Genomic DNA, 15,324 nt, shown 5'->3' with positions numbered 1-15,324 from the left:
TATGCTGGGACTGGTTCTTCCCGGTGAAAACCTAGATTCTGATTTTCGATGGCTGGATTTGGCGACGACGGTGCTTGAGCATCACTCCCTTCCTAAAGGCGCGTTGATGTTGAAGAACATTGTTGTTCGTGTGGTGTCATAAGATGGTTGGTGTGGATATGATCATTGTTGTAGTTTGCCAATCGTTGGTCGAATCACTTTGGGTTTTATATTTCTTGTCCTTACCTATGCAAGGTTGGTCTTATAAGACTTTGTTATTACTTGGTGTGTTGTTTGTTTGCTACGTAGGTGTTGGCTGTGCGCACTCTAACTATGCACAGGCCTGGTGTGTGACCATTGTGTTCATACCGTCTTGGTGCTTCATTTTAAACCAATAAAATTAACCCTTTGTCAGAAAAAAGGTCGTCAGATGGCATAGTTTTGTGTTAAAATCTTTAAGAGAGTATCAGTATTCAGGCAGAGTTATACAGAGTCCAGAGCCAAAGATCATCCTGGAGGATCCCATGCAAGCTGCAGCCAAGAAAGGGTCTTCGGTAACTGTTTGTTGGTATTCTAAATCAGACATGTAACCTCTTAAGTACAGCGCAGAAACACATTTTGTTTGTGTAGCAGGTGTTCGGATACTGATTTTTTTTTGAGAGTTCACTGAAATTTTAACATGGTAACGTCATCCACTTCTCTAGTTTCCAGTTCAACAAAAAGAAAAACGTGTTGCAGATCTTTCTTCTTTGTATGCCGTAACAACTTCAGCAGATGTTTCAGCGTTCAATCAAGCATTGAACTTTCTATAGTGACAGAATTATGTTGTTTCACTTAAACTTCTAATGCTGCTGATTCTGAAGATTATGTTCAAATGGCACTTAATTCGTCAATTACGTTTCCACTGCACCAGTGCTCTTAATAAGCAGCACAATAGTGTATTAGATTGTGCTTAACTCTCTTTGACACAGATACGGTCCGACCAAACGATGAATGTTTATAAACCATATGGACATGATAAGATGGTCGAACATTAATTTAATCTTTCTCAGACTTCACTATAATTTAGATTTTTTCAAGGCCAGCCCATTTACTTATATTTTAGAGAAAAAGCTCGGCCAAGTCCTAGTAGGGCTTGGACCTAACCCGGATTCGATTTAACAAAGCCATCAACCGGCCAGAATACAATCCACAGCAGCATATAAGCATAATAGAAAGAAAAAAACTTGGATGCAACCCCAAATGGCAGGTACAAGGTGAGAAAGGTAAGCACTCGACTAGGAAACACGAAGCAGAAGAATCTCCTATCAATGCACACATAGCAGAGGAGCCGCTAACGCCCCAAATAGGAATCACATCACGAAGCTATAGAAGGACGAAGTCACCTCCAGAGACACGGCCGGAAGGGAAGCACTGTAGCCACGGGACCAAACCAGAGCTCACCAGGACCATCTGCCCTGACCAGCAACACATCACAGTCACCGGAGTAGGACCCTATCCGGCCCCTCTCACCCAGCCTCGAGGGCGCCGCACCACCAGACTCACTTTAGCACTTGGGGAAGGAATACACCGCTTGGAAAGAGACTTCAGACCTGCCCGGAGCAATGGTGTTGCAGATTAGATGGGCCGCCACCAGGAACAAGCCGAGCTCCCACCATTCCCAAGCCAAAGGCGGCACCTTCAGGAAGGGGATGACGCCGTGGCGCTGCCGCCACATAGCCACATGGGCTACGGTTTTTACTCGGACGCAGAGGAAAGGGGGAGGCAGGGAAAGATGAATCTCGACATCAAATGGCATCCAAGTCGCCATCGATCGACACCGTGATCGCCACAAATAACCAGGGGTTTTCCCCCGGACAGGCTCCTTGCCGCCACCACCGAACCATCCAACAACATCAATACGCGCGCACGCAGAAGATCTAGGCCGGTTGGAGGTTGTGCATTTTGCACGGACAGGAACGTCTTAGATCTGATGGGAGAGCTCGGGGCTTTCCCACATAACGGTCAGCACCCACTAGGACCTCTCTGCCCGCGCAGCCGAGGGGATCCTGCCAACCTCACCAACGAGCGCCTCTCCTCTCCCCGCCGCTGTAGGAGCGCCGTCCACGCCACACCAATGCCACCGCCTCAGATCCTGGCCCTCACCACCGAAAGGGAGTGACCAAAGGCCTCGCTGCCACCGTCACCGACAGCCGCGAGGGGGCCCTAGCGACTGCCTCCGGCAGCGGCGAGGATAAGGGTAAGGAAGAGGTGGCGGCGGGAGGGAGGGAGGGAGCTTCCGAGGATAGCTCTTGCTGGGATGAAAACTGTTGAAATATATTGCCCGTCTCTCTTCATCAGTTCAGACTTTTGGAGTAACTGGCTGGAGCATGAATTCAATATGGTATCAGCGCCGAGAGATCTTGAGTTCAAGACCATGCGAACGCAGTATTAAAATAAAAATATTCTGCGGCCTACATCGATCCCATATCTAAGCACTAAATAATCCTAGACGTGAGGGGGATTGTTGAAATATATTGCCCGCCTCCCTCCATTAGTTCGGACTTGTGAAACAACTAGGTGGAGCATGAATTCAATAGAAACCAGACTATGGCTATGGCTGTGGTCCTTGTGAGCGCTCATTTACTTATTCTCAGTGATAAATATAGAACACTTTTCATCCATTTCCTCTTTATTGTGATAACCTCCACTGGAACTGGCAGGTATTGCTATAGGTACAGGTCCTTGAAGCTTAGACTGCTTGTGCATATGAGACTGGGGCATGTTGTTCTCCGATTTAACTATGTCATGACAATGATACAATAAAGTACTATAATTAAGAATTTAATAAGGAACACTGAGCAGGAACAAACTACCAGTGACCTAGAATTCTTTGCCATATAAGCTCCAGGAGATGTTGTCAGGAACTCGGGATTTGGGACCGGAAGTTCAAGAGAACTTGGAGCTGTAGATTCACATATAACGATCCTTGGAGCCAACAATAGGATATGAGATACCTTTTCATTTCAGTGTTTTAGTTATTGCTAGGTGATCTTTGGATCAGGATGTAATTTTTATTATTTCTGTTGTTCGTTGTACTGTCATGATTTAAGATGAATAGATTGAAAGTTTTCTCGGAAAAAAGAAGATACCTATTCGTTTAACTCCTTTTACTGTACATCAGATTAATTTGGGTCATTAATTTTGTGGTTCAATGGCAAGCTATAGCAATACTACATCTAAAGTTGTGTAGTAAATTCCGGCATGAAGGGCATTTTGGGCACCACTCCCATATATTTCTGTTGGTCATAGGTGTACTTGCAGCACCGTCCGTCTTGGGGTGAGGGAGCCAGCGGAGTGGCACTTGGGCGTGCGCTCGACCCCCAACTCGGCACACAGAGCACAAAGGTGTAGGTTCGTCGGGACCCAGAGTTTACGACACGACCAAGGACATGCGTGAATGTGCCATTAGTGGAAAAAGTGCTAGCCACAATTTTTATTGATGGCGCACCATTTTCCAGCAACGCCGGCACTAATGTTTTTCAAATAGTGCTGGCATCTGCATATTTGGTACCACATTGATACGACCACACCGCTGGTGTAGAATTTTTCTTTGACAACATAGATATTTTCTAAGGTTTTTTTTTCTGTTTGCTACAGTTTTCTTTGACGCCATTAGCCTGGTAATACATTAAGATATAGAGGACTTATTAATTTTTTAAATTTATTTCAGAAATTAAGTTTCCATGTTGGAACTTTTAGAAAAAAAGTGAACTGTTTCACCGCACAAAATAAAAACATAATTCCACAAATTTAAGTTTCAATAGATTCTAGGAATTACTTTCCAACGTCACATATATCAAATGAACTATTATGAGAGAACTTTCACAACAGTCCCCCACATGAAATTTTTCCAAGAATTTCACTCGTGTCGACATGCCAACGCTGACCTCCAATGCTGTGCTGCCGGATACGTCCAATCATGAGCTCCTCAAATGGATCCAGTTGTTACTTTCCTGAGTTGTGGGATTGTTGCTGCCGCCAGATCAGGCTACTTCCAAGTTTCTAAACAGGTACCAATGCTGGATATGAATTGACGGAGCACCTCCTCTCAATGTGACATCGGAGCGCACCCCCATCTAGCTTTCAAGCATTGTCTGTCGTACTATCGTGTTGTGGTGGCTGCTGGCGGCCTAATCCTGTCTCCCATACCTCTGTTACAAGATCAGATCTCTCTCTATCTATCTCTATCTCTCACTCACACAAGATGGATCATCTGAGATGATCATAGTTTTTTGAAAGACCCCGCGCTCACTGGCTTTTCATTGATTTGGCAGAAGAGCGATGACAGAAACTGGTGATGAAGTGATCAAATGTACTAGGAAAAGAAAGGGGAGTCCTCTCCTACACCCATGCATTTTCTCACGTCAAATCCCCAAACGGGGTCGCTATGAATTTTTCTCCGGCCATCCGCCATTGCTCCAAGTCACTCCTTCTTCTGTTGATCATGTCTCTAACATAGGATCATGGAGTGAAAAGGAGGTGGGCCATGCAGAAGAAAAAAAGGCTTCATGGGAGGCAGAGGCCCGTAGTCTGGTCACTAGTAACCATGCATACGGTTACCCGCTCCAGAGGATTAATTCTTTGTGTAGTTTTGCAAAAAAATTCCGACACCTTCCAATCTTACTTTTATGGCACATTGGCCTCCAAGTTTCATAAACTGATGCAAAGAGGACATAATCTCTGATATCTTTCAAGGAAGTGATCCGGTGAATGCTTGATAGTCACACTTGTATAATTCAGTTGTCATTTGACTTGACTTGAATTCTATCATATTCTGGAGCAGACTTCACTGAATTGACCCTGTCCTCCCACTTTATAAGAGAGAAGCCATAACTTGCCATGATCATATTCACCAAAGCACTATACCCTGGGTCCGTGATGAGTAAACTTAACATGTGCCTTGCCTGCCTTGCCTACTACAAAATACAAATCACACCTTGCTCACTGGTATAGACATAAACATAAAGCACAAGGTTAATATTGGATGTTGTAAAAAATGGACTGTACACAACCAGATTAACAAATTATTGGACATTCTAATGACCTTGTATTTTTTACAAAAAACATGTCATACCAGAGACTACTCTGCTTGCCTAATGTATATTGATTTTATAACTTCTCAAAAATCAAACAATTCTGGTTATGTTTAAATATAATCAGAGCATGATGTGTTGCATAAAAATAGTCTGTGATCGCCTCCCGGGTGGTCTACCCCACCACACTGCTGGTCATCCCACCAACCATCCTTCTCAATACCGAGAAGCTTGAGAGATATTTCCTTTGCTCTGGTTCAGAAAAGATGACGGGAGCAAAATGCAAGGTGAATTTGGAGATTGTCTGCCGGCCACTTCAGCATGGGGGACTTAGGGTTCTCAATAGGAACAAGTTATGTGTGCCCTCCGGTTGCGATGCCCGTGATATGAACGGAAGGAGCCCATCAAGATATTGGCGGGGATGGGAAACCCATGTGACAAGGAGGACCTATATTTCTTCTAAGCATCCACCACTATCATCGTTGGTAACAGTGCGAAGACCCCCTTTTGGAACTCACCTTTCTCCTTGGGCGCAAGCCAAAAGACATTGCCCTGCTCATTCACGAAGTGTCCAAGAGAAAGAATTAGAATGTTCGGGAGGCACTCAAGCACAACACATGGATTCTCAAGATCAAACCTCCTGCTAACGTCTCCGCGAAGCACATCACATGGTTCTTCACACTTTGGCCGCTTTGCATGAGGTCCAAGCCGATGAGCTCACCAAGGACGACATCCTATGGAAGCATACGGCTAATGGGATCTACTCGGGGGCATCCGCATACAAGGCACAATTCTTAGGGATGGTGCTCTCGCCCATGGATAAAATGGTGTGGAAGGCTTGTGCTCCTTCAAAAGTCAAGTTCTTTCCTTGGTTGGATCTTCAAGATAGAATTTGGACCGCCTATAGATTGACGTAGTGTGGGTAGACCAACTGTGATCTTTGCCCTCTCTGCAGAAGAGTACAAGAATGTGGGTCTCATCCCTTCTAGAAATGCCGCTACATTCGAAGGATTTGGTCCTTGATCATTGACGAGTACCACATTCTCGGAATTGACACCACCTGTAAGCCCTAGTGGGCCGTCAAAGGGCCAAAAATCCCATTCTCCACGTCCACCCCTCGTCCAGGCCTACCGCAGGATGAGTTCATATCTTACACATAGTGCCAGGTCGTGTAAGTACTGTATCATTTCCCAACGGTTCCTAATCATACACTATTCTACTAGACATGCAATGTATCAAGTGTCACACCTTGATGCCGTGACAAGTAACATATGTAACCTTGGCAGGTGTGTTTCTTTCTTCACTTCTCCTTGCAAGTGGGATCATTTGATGTCTTGAAGTAGTATCTCTCCTCTAACTGCTCAAGAGGATAGTTTTACATGCGAGAAACATGATATTTATATAATTGGGTCTGAACTCTTGGCATGTACCAACTTATAGAGCACCCAACTGATCAAGCTGAGTTGTTTAAGTGGGCTCATTTTTCACCTTGGTGAAGCCTAGCTCAGCTTGATCTAGCTCGTGGGATTCCTGGCTCAAAGATTTTAGGTTCAACTTGAAGGCCGAACATGGCCAATAAGACCATTTAATGACATAGCTCATGCTATTAATGACGATGCACATATTCGTCCGCTCCCTCTCAATCCAGGATCCCTGGTGCCGCTCGCCAAGCCCAAATGTTGCTCCTCGCATGGATCCTCTACATGTAGAGATTGCTCACTCACTGCTACACGGCACCCACTCTCCTCACTCGACAGCTGAAAATTTTAGTGCTCTTGTTGTACCAAAAGAAATTTAGTTGTTGCTCAAATGTATTGTATATGTTGTCAAAAATTTCAGTTATACTAGAAGTGAGTTTGCTCTATTTTGTTATTGCATATTGCTCTATTTTCTCATATGGTAAACCTTTGACTTTCAACCATTATAAAATGAAAAACCAATCATTCTACTTTTGGGCACAACAGCGCGAGCTACATCGAGCCAGGGTGCAGTATGAGTGAAACCTATATACGATGTATGTCATATCTTTTGGCTTGACTCGGCTCTGCTTAAGATAGGACGAGCTCAAGGAAGGCTTTGGCTGAGCTTGGCTCACATAGGCTCACTTCCAGGTTTAGTCAAGGCCTACCCCACGAGGAGCGCATGCTCTTGTACCATAATCCATTGTGCTTGATCGATGGTAATTGCAATCAAAATCACTAGTTTACCATTTCCCAACGCCTCCTAATCACGCAATCTACTCCTGTTCATACAAAAACGGTGTAATCTGTCGGCCCTTATTACCATGGAGTTGGAGAGTGTTGCATAGACATGATTTTGTGTAATGTAGCATGTTTCACTCTTCGCTTCTCCTATCAAGCCCAATGAATTTGATGTCTTGAAGAACTTGTCTCTCCCCCATAGCACTTCAAGTGGGCACCTAAAACATGATCCCCCTCCCCACTGAACAACCCCATCTGTTCAGACAACGAACATGCGATAGCAAATGCACATATGCACGCTCTGTCAGTATATCTTCACTTACTGTAGTTCCCATATAGAACAAGTACTCCCACATGAAACTCTTATAATCAGGACATTTTTCATTAAAGAACATTTCATTCAATTGATATATCGAGGTGATATAACCGCATTGAAAGAATGTCCGGCCGCTGCATAGCGCGATGCACACAACCAACTAGTCCAACAAGCCTAAAAAATGATCATTTTACAGTGAAAGTATATTAGTCCAGCCTAGGGTGGGGCAAATTCTATCTGAAGATTACACCACCATCCATGTTGGGAGAAAAGCTCCCTGGCTGTATGCTCCAGCCATGTAGATGCCATCATAAAAATGTCTCTGTCCTCCGGCATCTGTGGGATAGACCAAGTATACGAAGCCATCGCGTGCACACATGAATAACCTACACAGGAGATGAAACACATTTATTGTTAAAAATCACATCATTCACGGTAAGCCACAATGTCCAACATAAGGCAGCCGCCCCCACCAGTAGATGTGAAGAGAATTGTTTACCGCTACCCAGCAACCAATTGCCGAACATGTTAGGTTCATTACGTGCGGGATATAGATTTGAAGCTACTTGAACTATGGCTGCACGAGCAAATTTTACACTCAAAAAAATAAGTGCTTAATGGACTCATCATGTTGGCAAAAGACACATGTCTTGCCAAGTTATCTCTAGTTAATATGGACCCTATGTTTAGAAAACAGAGAAATATCTTCACTCTTAGAGGAATTTTGAGATTCCACAATTTCTTTTATCAACCGGAACATCAGCGTCAACCAATACATCATACTAAAATTTTAAAAGCTACCATTCTGATGCAAATTCCATCGGAACTTGTCTGGTTCGCCTGAAAGCTATATGCCCCCCCCCCCCCCCAACGAATGAGTAATTCATCCCATGCTACCAGGCGAGGCCCGGAAAGGTCCATAGGAAAAGAAATGTCAGGGTTTTCTTGTCCCAATACTTGTTTGATCGCGATGAATTTATGTCTAAGGATTCTATACAAGATAGGGTATTGCACCATAAGCACACGAATTTATGTCTAACGATTCTATACAAGATGAGTATCGGATGTTAGTCATGGAGATGGGGTTCTCGTGCTCTCCGAGTGGGTATAACTGTTTTCCTAAAGCTTATAGAACTGATGTTAGTTCTAAGATGATTCATAGCGAGCACTTTGCCGGCCATCTGATTGTGGTGCACGAACTGCGGCGGACGGTTCATGGCAGAAGGTTTGTCGCCACGTCACCTCATGGAACCGTTCACTTTGAATCTGCCCTGCCTGAATGTGGTTCTTTTACCCGCCCTCCTCACCCATCCTCCAACTAACTCTTCTCGGTCTCCCTTCCCTGAAAAAAAAATTCTCCTCTCGGTCCCCCATCCATCATGACAGAGAGAGAGAGAGAGAGAGAGAGAAGACAGACATGTCGGGATGTGGCAGTGTGGCGCGTGTGAGGGCTTGCAGAGGCGTATGTATGTGCATAGCTTTGCTGCTTGTGATTGTTGTCCAGATAATCAGTGCAATTTTCTTGCCATGCTTCAAAGTAAAAATTAGCCATGTATTTTTCTATAGGATTTTTTTGCCATACTTTTGTGCCGGCAAGTTTCACGTGTGTTTTCCTGGAAAATTTGTGACGATTGGTAGCAAACAACAAAATGGATAAATTGTTATTTATCTAGTAGAAATTATTCTAAATTTATCACAATATATATAGCATTTTTCAAAATTTGTCATGCGACTATGTAACCCTTTACATTTTTTTTTTGCAATTTATCTATGATTTCCTACTTTTGCCATCATCTAGATACAAAAAGTGTTCACATATGGCAAATTTGATCATCCACGTCAATGTTTGGACTATCCAATGTAAATTCGACCACAGATGGCAATTTTCCGGCTTTTTCCTAACATTTCACATCATAATTTGCAATATAATATATTTCACATGGAAATTTTTTGCAGTCATCATCGAGCAATTTTTTTTCAAAGCTGTCATGATTTGAGTAAGCAATGTTCTTAAGAATATGCCACGTCGTGCAATTTTTCCCAATATTTGTCACACACCGAGTGAATAGTATAAAACAACTACTCTTTGGTCAGGGTTGCAAAAAACTACGACATTTTTCGTTCTCTAAGATACCTATCGGATCAAGGGTTTACTGTTTCAAAAATTCAAATGACCAAATGGTTAACATTTCATAAGGTTTATGATAGCTGGGCCTGCACCTAAGAGAATTGTTTGTTTGACCGCTTGTTTGAACGTTAACTTACATGTGGAGCCCACAAGTCAGTGTCTCTTCCTCATATTAAAGTAAAAAAACTTCAATCCCCGAGTTCTTTTACAAATTTAAAATTTGGCCTCATTTTTTTAGAATAACCCCTAGAATTTTAAAAAAAGCAATTGGGTCCCTTCAAACATTATAAAAGCCTAATCAGGGCCTGCAAACATTTTTTTAAAGCAATCAGGTCCCTAGAAATATTTTTTGTAAGCAATCAGGCCCCTTAAAAAATTTAAAGCAATAGGGTCCCTGATCTAGATCAATTGAAGCTTCGTCCGTAGCCATCATGAGGAGCTAGAAATAGAATGCGTCGATAAGGGCCACCGCCATCGTCAGGTGGACAAAGCTAGAAGGGGCGACATTATGGATGACGTTGCCTCGCTAGCTTGGCAACCAAGAAGTCAACAGACTCCTTAGTGGCAGTCCCACTGCCACAGCCGGAAGATGCGGCTGCTACCATGTACTTCGGCCTAAGGCTGGTCATAGTGGGGAGTAACTTAGACAAGTATCATGCATATGACACTAGCCTAAGTTACTATCTTTATAATGCAAAGTAATATAATAGTAGTATCTTAGATGGCTTCATTTATTAGTTTGTAGACTCATCTTGTCTTGAAAAGCACTATGTTACAGTAACATATTATGTTACCACTTCTCATTAATTACTTGTCACATAAGCAAAAATTTCTTGAGATGCGCTATGTTACTAGTTAAGTTACTCCCACTATGACTAGCCTAACCGAGTGCCACAAGTTTGTGTCAGGCCGCCAAGCTTGCCATCAAGCTTGGTTAACGCTGTCGTGGTGCGTTGCACATAGACGAGTGATGGTGAACCTAGGAACCACAGGAGCTCCCTCTGCGTGTCACCCCATGCGGCACTTGCAAGGAGCGGGACCGCCACATGGATGGACAGAGGAGAGACGATGATGTTGCGCCTTCCCTGGTTGCCAGTGGCATGCTGACCGACCTCCCACGCGAGTGCCGACATGCCGCCATCACCTCGCCCGCGGGGTTTCCGGCAATAGACGAGAGAGGGAGGGGAGGGAGGGAAGGGTCTTCGCCGACTTTGGAGGGGAGAGGGTCGCTGGCTCGGAGGGGAGAGACCATGCTCGAGAGATAGATAGATCAAAGGAAGAGAGGAAGGAAGAGGCAGCATGCATGTGGGCCCCACATGTAAGTTAACGGTCAAACAAACGACATGTTGAGGAGCGGGCTGACCTTTCATAACTAGGTCAATTTTAACCACATGGTCAATTTGGATTTTGAAACAACAAACCACCAACCTTGTAGGTATCTGCGACAAACAAAAATTCAGCAGATTTTTAGAACTCTGGCCCAAAAAGCGGTAGTTTTGTGCTATCCACTATCACACACTGCATTTATGCCATGATTTTCTAGTTAACAATTACTTTTCAGAAAGTTTGCCATGTCCCCACTTTTGTACAAATATGTACACTTACCATGTTGTGAACCAATTTGTAGTTGAATGGTTTAGTAGGATAGAGTGTTATCCCCTGCTCACTAGGATTCAAGTCTACACTTGACACCCATGCTCGCATTTTCTTAAAAATATTTTTGGCCTTCCAGCGATGTGCATTGAGTGGGAGGAGACGTCCCCGTCAACTACGAGGTTGTATGTGTAAACTTTGTTAACCTCAAGATGATTTGTCAGCTCACTCTCTCACCGGCCGATCCATCCCGTCTCCGGTGGCCTTAGGGCCATGGAGACGGAATGGATCTTGGCCCTTGCCGGTGGGAGGGCTCTGTTTTTAGATCTTTTTTCGAGTTTTATTAGGGTTTATGTCCTGCTCAGGAAGATAAGACAGCGGCGGCTCCATGAAGATGAAATAAATGTCTCCCCTCCTAGCCCCCGTTCCGGTGATGCGTCTAGCATTATCGGTGGGCGTGTGAAGGTGTGTCTCTGACGGATCTATCTTTGATGGATTTGCTCAGATCTATTCGTCGTTCGTCTTCGTTGGTGTGTCTTCAGATTGGATCCTTTTGATCTGCATTATTCATCTGCGGCGGTTGCTGTTCTGGTGCTTGTAGTCGTCGCTAGGTGGTCTACAGATTTTGATGTAATTTTTACTATTTCTAATGTTTGTTGTACTACCATGATTGAAGATGAATAGTTTGTACCGTGTTAAAAAAACAGACATGGCATATTTCATGCTAGGCTTTTCTGCGTGCGTTCATATCGTTTCAGCGGGGGCTGATCGATTGCGCTGATGTATCCTGTGCGAGCGAAAAAACGTTCACGCTAGGCTTTTCTGCAACGAACTTTTTGACGGACGCATCTTGGCCTCGATCATATTCAAGCTAGGCTTTTCTGCAACGAAAATTAGCAACCCGAAGACACACCCAGCGCGTTGCCGCCGCAGCGACTCGAGATCGAGAGGCGGAGGCCGTCGCGACCGGAGATCCCCAATCGGCGTCGTCGCTGCCGCATCGTCCTCCAGCGCTCAATTGGAGCGCACCGTGCGCACGGGACAATTTCGGCCATTGCGATGCTCCGATCTGCTGTTGGACTCGCTCTCCGGCAGTCGGCGCCGGCCGCTCGCTTCTGCGGCAAGGTCGGCCGCCGCAACCCTGCATCCAACATCACCACGAGCGGTAGGTACCTGCCGATAATCAAGATGAATCTTTTTATCCCACAATTGATGACGAGTTATGGTGTGGCTTAGGGTTTGACCGATGATTTTCAGCGTAATTCGGCTTGCCCTTATGCTTCTGTCACTGTCAATTAGGGTTACCGATGACGCGTCATTAATTTTCTTCGCATAATTCCTTCCATAACAATGAACCATTGTCAAGTCTGAAACCAGGAGTTAGTTTGGGTGAATCTACCTAGGGTTAGGGTGACTGAGCGGCATGGACATTTGCTGATTGGGGAGAGCGTTGGTCTGCATAAATATAAATCAAAAGCATTCATGTTTGGGATCAGAGGAGATCTTGTATGCTCTATAAGGCTGCTGTATTTGCTCTATATGTACCTCTATAAACATTCCTGTTTGCTCGTTGTATTTGTTCCCCTTTTCATGTATGAAACTACTTGTATTTGGTTAGGAGTAGACAGTCTGTCCTCTTTGCTCAGCCATCACATGATTAGATTCTTTTTGCGGTATGTTAATATCTCAGCCCTGTTACGTTGTCGGCTACAAGAAAGTTCCAGACTAGAATTGTTTCTACGTTTACAGATGAGCTGTGCATCTAGTTTGAGTTGTTCAAAGGAAAAGTTTCCTTTTGGTTTCATGTCCAGTGCAAAAGTTATCTTCCGGTCTTGTTTACTATTGAAATTTATCCGACCAGCGAAAATAGCTCACTATGAGGAGCTTTGGGTTAATATATGGTTTTTGTTGGTCTGTGCTATATTGTACGTATGCCTTCTCTTGCTTACATTTCAGCAAAACAAGTTTGATAATTTTATTCAACTCTGATTTGCAGCGGAATTATGACGCTAGCAGGAGGTTTGAATTCAGCAAGGAAGACTTTGCCGGCTGGTACGTACATCATCCTTCTCTATCTACTTTGAGGCGGGCGTTTGGTTATAGGAGCAGTGGTTGACAGCTCACGGGTTTTGTGGATAGTTGTTAGATATTTGAAAGTAAGGTTTTGTTGTGCTCTTGTTTGGTGGGCGCAGGAAGGAATTTGTTAGAGTTAGGCGCACAACCATTTCATGGTTTTAGAGATAATTTACTGGAATTCATGAGTACAAGCAAGGAAATACATAGGTAAAGTGCTTTCAGGGAGAGGCGTAGGAAATCCAATATTTCTGTTAACTGATCTCTCTGTCCGGCTGCTTGGTTTGCTCATATAGGCCACCACTTCAGCATATACATCATATCAGAAAGCTGGCGCCATTCCAATTTATGTATGATGTAGTCAATATTCTCAACACTTATCTTAATTTGGGAGTAAGAGAGATACATATTTGTCACTTTAGCCATTTTCATTTTGCTGTCATTTTATCCTTATGTTCATATAATCATATTTATTTCTGGATTTGCCAAGATTTGCATACGTACTTGATGTATTGGAGGGGACTGAAGGCATAGGGCCCCTTTTGAGTTTCAACGTGTTTCCAGTATGAGGGACCATGTTAAAATTTGCCTTCCAGTATATTCTTTTGCTCATATAGTTATTTCTGATTGATGTATCTTCACTCTTCACAGCACCGGTGTGGAATTTATGATTGGCGCCTTTGCCTGCGGCGTAGCACTTCTGTTTAGGCACTATACGACTCCTCCCTACGAAAAGGAATCGAGGTACAATACGGCAAGTTGTGAAACAAAATCCACTTCTGATACTTGTCAGCATGGACAACATGGACTAGAGAAAATGGAATAGGGAGCAGCATCTCTAAAGGAAAGAGCATGTCTAACTAGTCTCATGTCTTACCTGTATAAGTTCTTGGATGGGAGATCTACAATTTAGTCTGTTGCATTGTATTATATACATGAGAAGATGCCTAATGACAAAAGTGAAGTCCCTTGTGGCCTTGTCGACTTTCTGCATGTATCTGCCTTTTCGCCTTCTTTGACTATGCCCTCTACTGTAGATATGACAAAAGATGTAAGAAAGTGAAGATTGATTTCCAAATGAGTTCACCTCCTTTTGAAATGCTAGTTGGTTAAACTGGCCCGGACTCTGGAGATACTTGGACCGCTTTGCGGCCTCACTTACTCAATATTCATGGCCTGACTAATTAATGCTCAGTTCAACCAGGCTTAACTTGTTTAGTATCATTTTTTTTGTTGTGAATAACTTGTTTAGTATCATTGGTAGGGGAGCATTTGATGTGATTGAGTCGGGATTAGGACAGCTGAATCAGCTTAATCCTTCCTTTGCATGAGGGAGCATAATGTGTGAAGTCATCTTTAGATCAGGAACTTCGCTTTTCTGGGCTGGAAATTGAAGTTTGTATGTATGTTTTCCTGAGTTGTTGCAGCAGGCAAGTAGAACATGGTGTACATACTGGAGTGAGGGAGTATGTGTGGCTTTGGGAGGAACCAGCTCCATAGTGTTCAGTTCGCCAACTTATACTATCTTACCTTTCAGTAATAGAAGAGTAAATAGCATAAAGCTACTACTTTACAGGCTAGGGTTCCAAAAAACTATCAATTTTTATTTTTTCTCAGATAACTATCAGGCGAGCGGTCGGCTGTTTCAAAAAACCCAAAACATTAGTTGCTAGCGATTTAAACTGTTTTATGACAGGTCGGGCCCACCCCTAAACACTCCATTTGTTTGACCGTTTTTTTTACTATTACCTTACATGTGGGACCCACATGTAAGTTGTCTCTTCTTCCTCTATCTTCTTTTCACTCCTCTGGCTCTTTTTTCTTCCTCACCTTGCCCAACTACCCCCACTCGCCGACGGCCACCTCCACCATCCGTCTCGCGCTAAGACAAGGACGACGGCAGGAACGAAGGCCGCGCGGAGGAGCAGCTGCAGCGCAGGAGCATGGGTCGCTGCCATC

General features: G+C 43.9%; 1 protein-coding gene across 1 annotated transcript; it reads left to right on the top strand.

The window, feature by feature from the left end:
• The first annotated feature begins 12,198 nt into the window (after window positions 1-12,198).
• On the top strand, window positions 12,199-14,653 carry LOC125534809 (uncharacterized). Its single transcript, XM_087539472.1, has 3 exons — window positions 12,199-12,465; window positions 13,289-13,344; window positions 14,017-14,653. Exons 1-3 carry the CDS (start codon window positions 12,352-12,354, stop codon window positions 14,189-14,191), a joined length of 345 nt encoding a protein of 114 aa, XP_087395598.1. The 5' UTR covers window positions 12,199-12,351; the 3' UTR covers window positions 14,192-14,653.
• The last annotated feature ends 671 nt before the right edge of the window (window positions 14,654-15,324 follow it).

The sequence above is a fragment of the Triticum urartu genome, chromosome 2A (genome assembly GCF_056163025.1).
Source record: "Triticum urartu cultivar PI428250 chromosome 2A, HENAU_Tu73, whole genome shotgun sequence".
In the NCBI taxonomy this organism is placed as follows: domain Eukaryota; kingdom Viridiplantae; phylum Streptophyta; class Magnoliopsida; order Poales; family Poaceae; genus Triticum; species Triticum urartu.
Note: the sequence above shows the minus strand (reverse complement) of the source record. Positions and strands in the feature narration are given on the sequence as shown.